This window comes from Cystoisospora suis (genome assembly GCF_002600585.1).
Source record: "Cystoisospora suis strain Wien I chromosome Unknown contig_4834, whole genome shotgun sequence".
In the NCBI taxonomy this organism is placed as follows: Eukaryota; Apicomplexa; class Conoidasida; order Eucoccidiorida; family Sarcocystidae; genus Cystoisospora; species Cystoisospora suis.
Window position 1 is genome coordinate 1 of NW_027157626.1, and position 395 is coordinate 395.

At 39.0% G+C, this 395-nt stretch overlaps 1 protein-coding gene across 1 annotated transcript; it reads left to right on the forward strand.

Moving 5' to 3' along the window:
- Window positions 1-20: 20 nt before the first annotated feature.
- On the forward strand, window positions 21-369 carry CSUI_008562 (uncharacterized protein; the record flags this gene model as incomplete). Its single annotated transcript, XM_068068690.1, has 1 exon — window positions 21-369. A coding segment is annotated over one exon (291 nt), but the record flags the coding sequence as incomplete, so codon positions are not given.
- Between the last annotated feature and the right edge of the window lie 26 nt (window positions 370-395).

Below are 395 nucleotides of genomic sequence, written 5' to 3' on the forward strand. Positions count from 1 at the left end.
TTTTTTGCCTGAAGAAAGAAGCGGAAGTAGAGAGCTCTGAAGATACAGAGAAACTTCTGCAGCTTCAGATAGATGAGCTAGAGAAAGAGAAAAAAAAACTTGAAGAAATCCTAGCTAAAAGAAGAGACGAAATCCGACAGTCTTTTGGAGTTCTTATTGACGCCGCGAAATCCGAGGTTCAGTTGATTAAGGTATGGCTTGCATGCATGCAAATTCTCATTCTATGCTTTCTTCTCTATTCTCCCGCCTTTCTCTCTTCTTCTACGTGTCTTTATGTCAAATGCGCCTCTACAGATGTCCATAGAAAATAGATATCTATACACATCTTCAAGGTCAAGTAACGTACTCTGACTCTCGCATATGCATGTGTATGTCTAGATATAGATAGATAGATA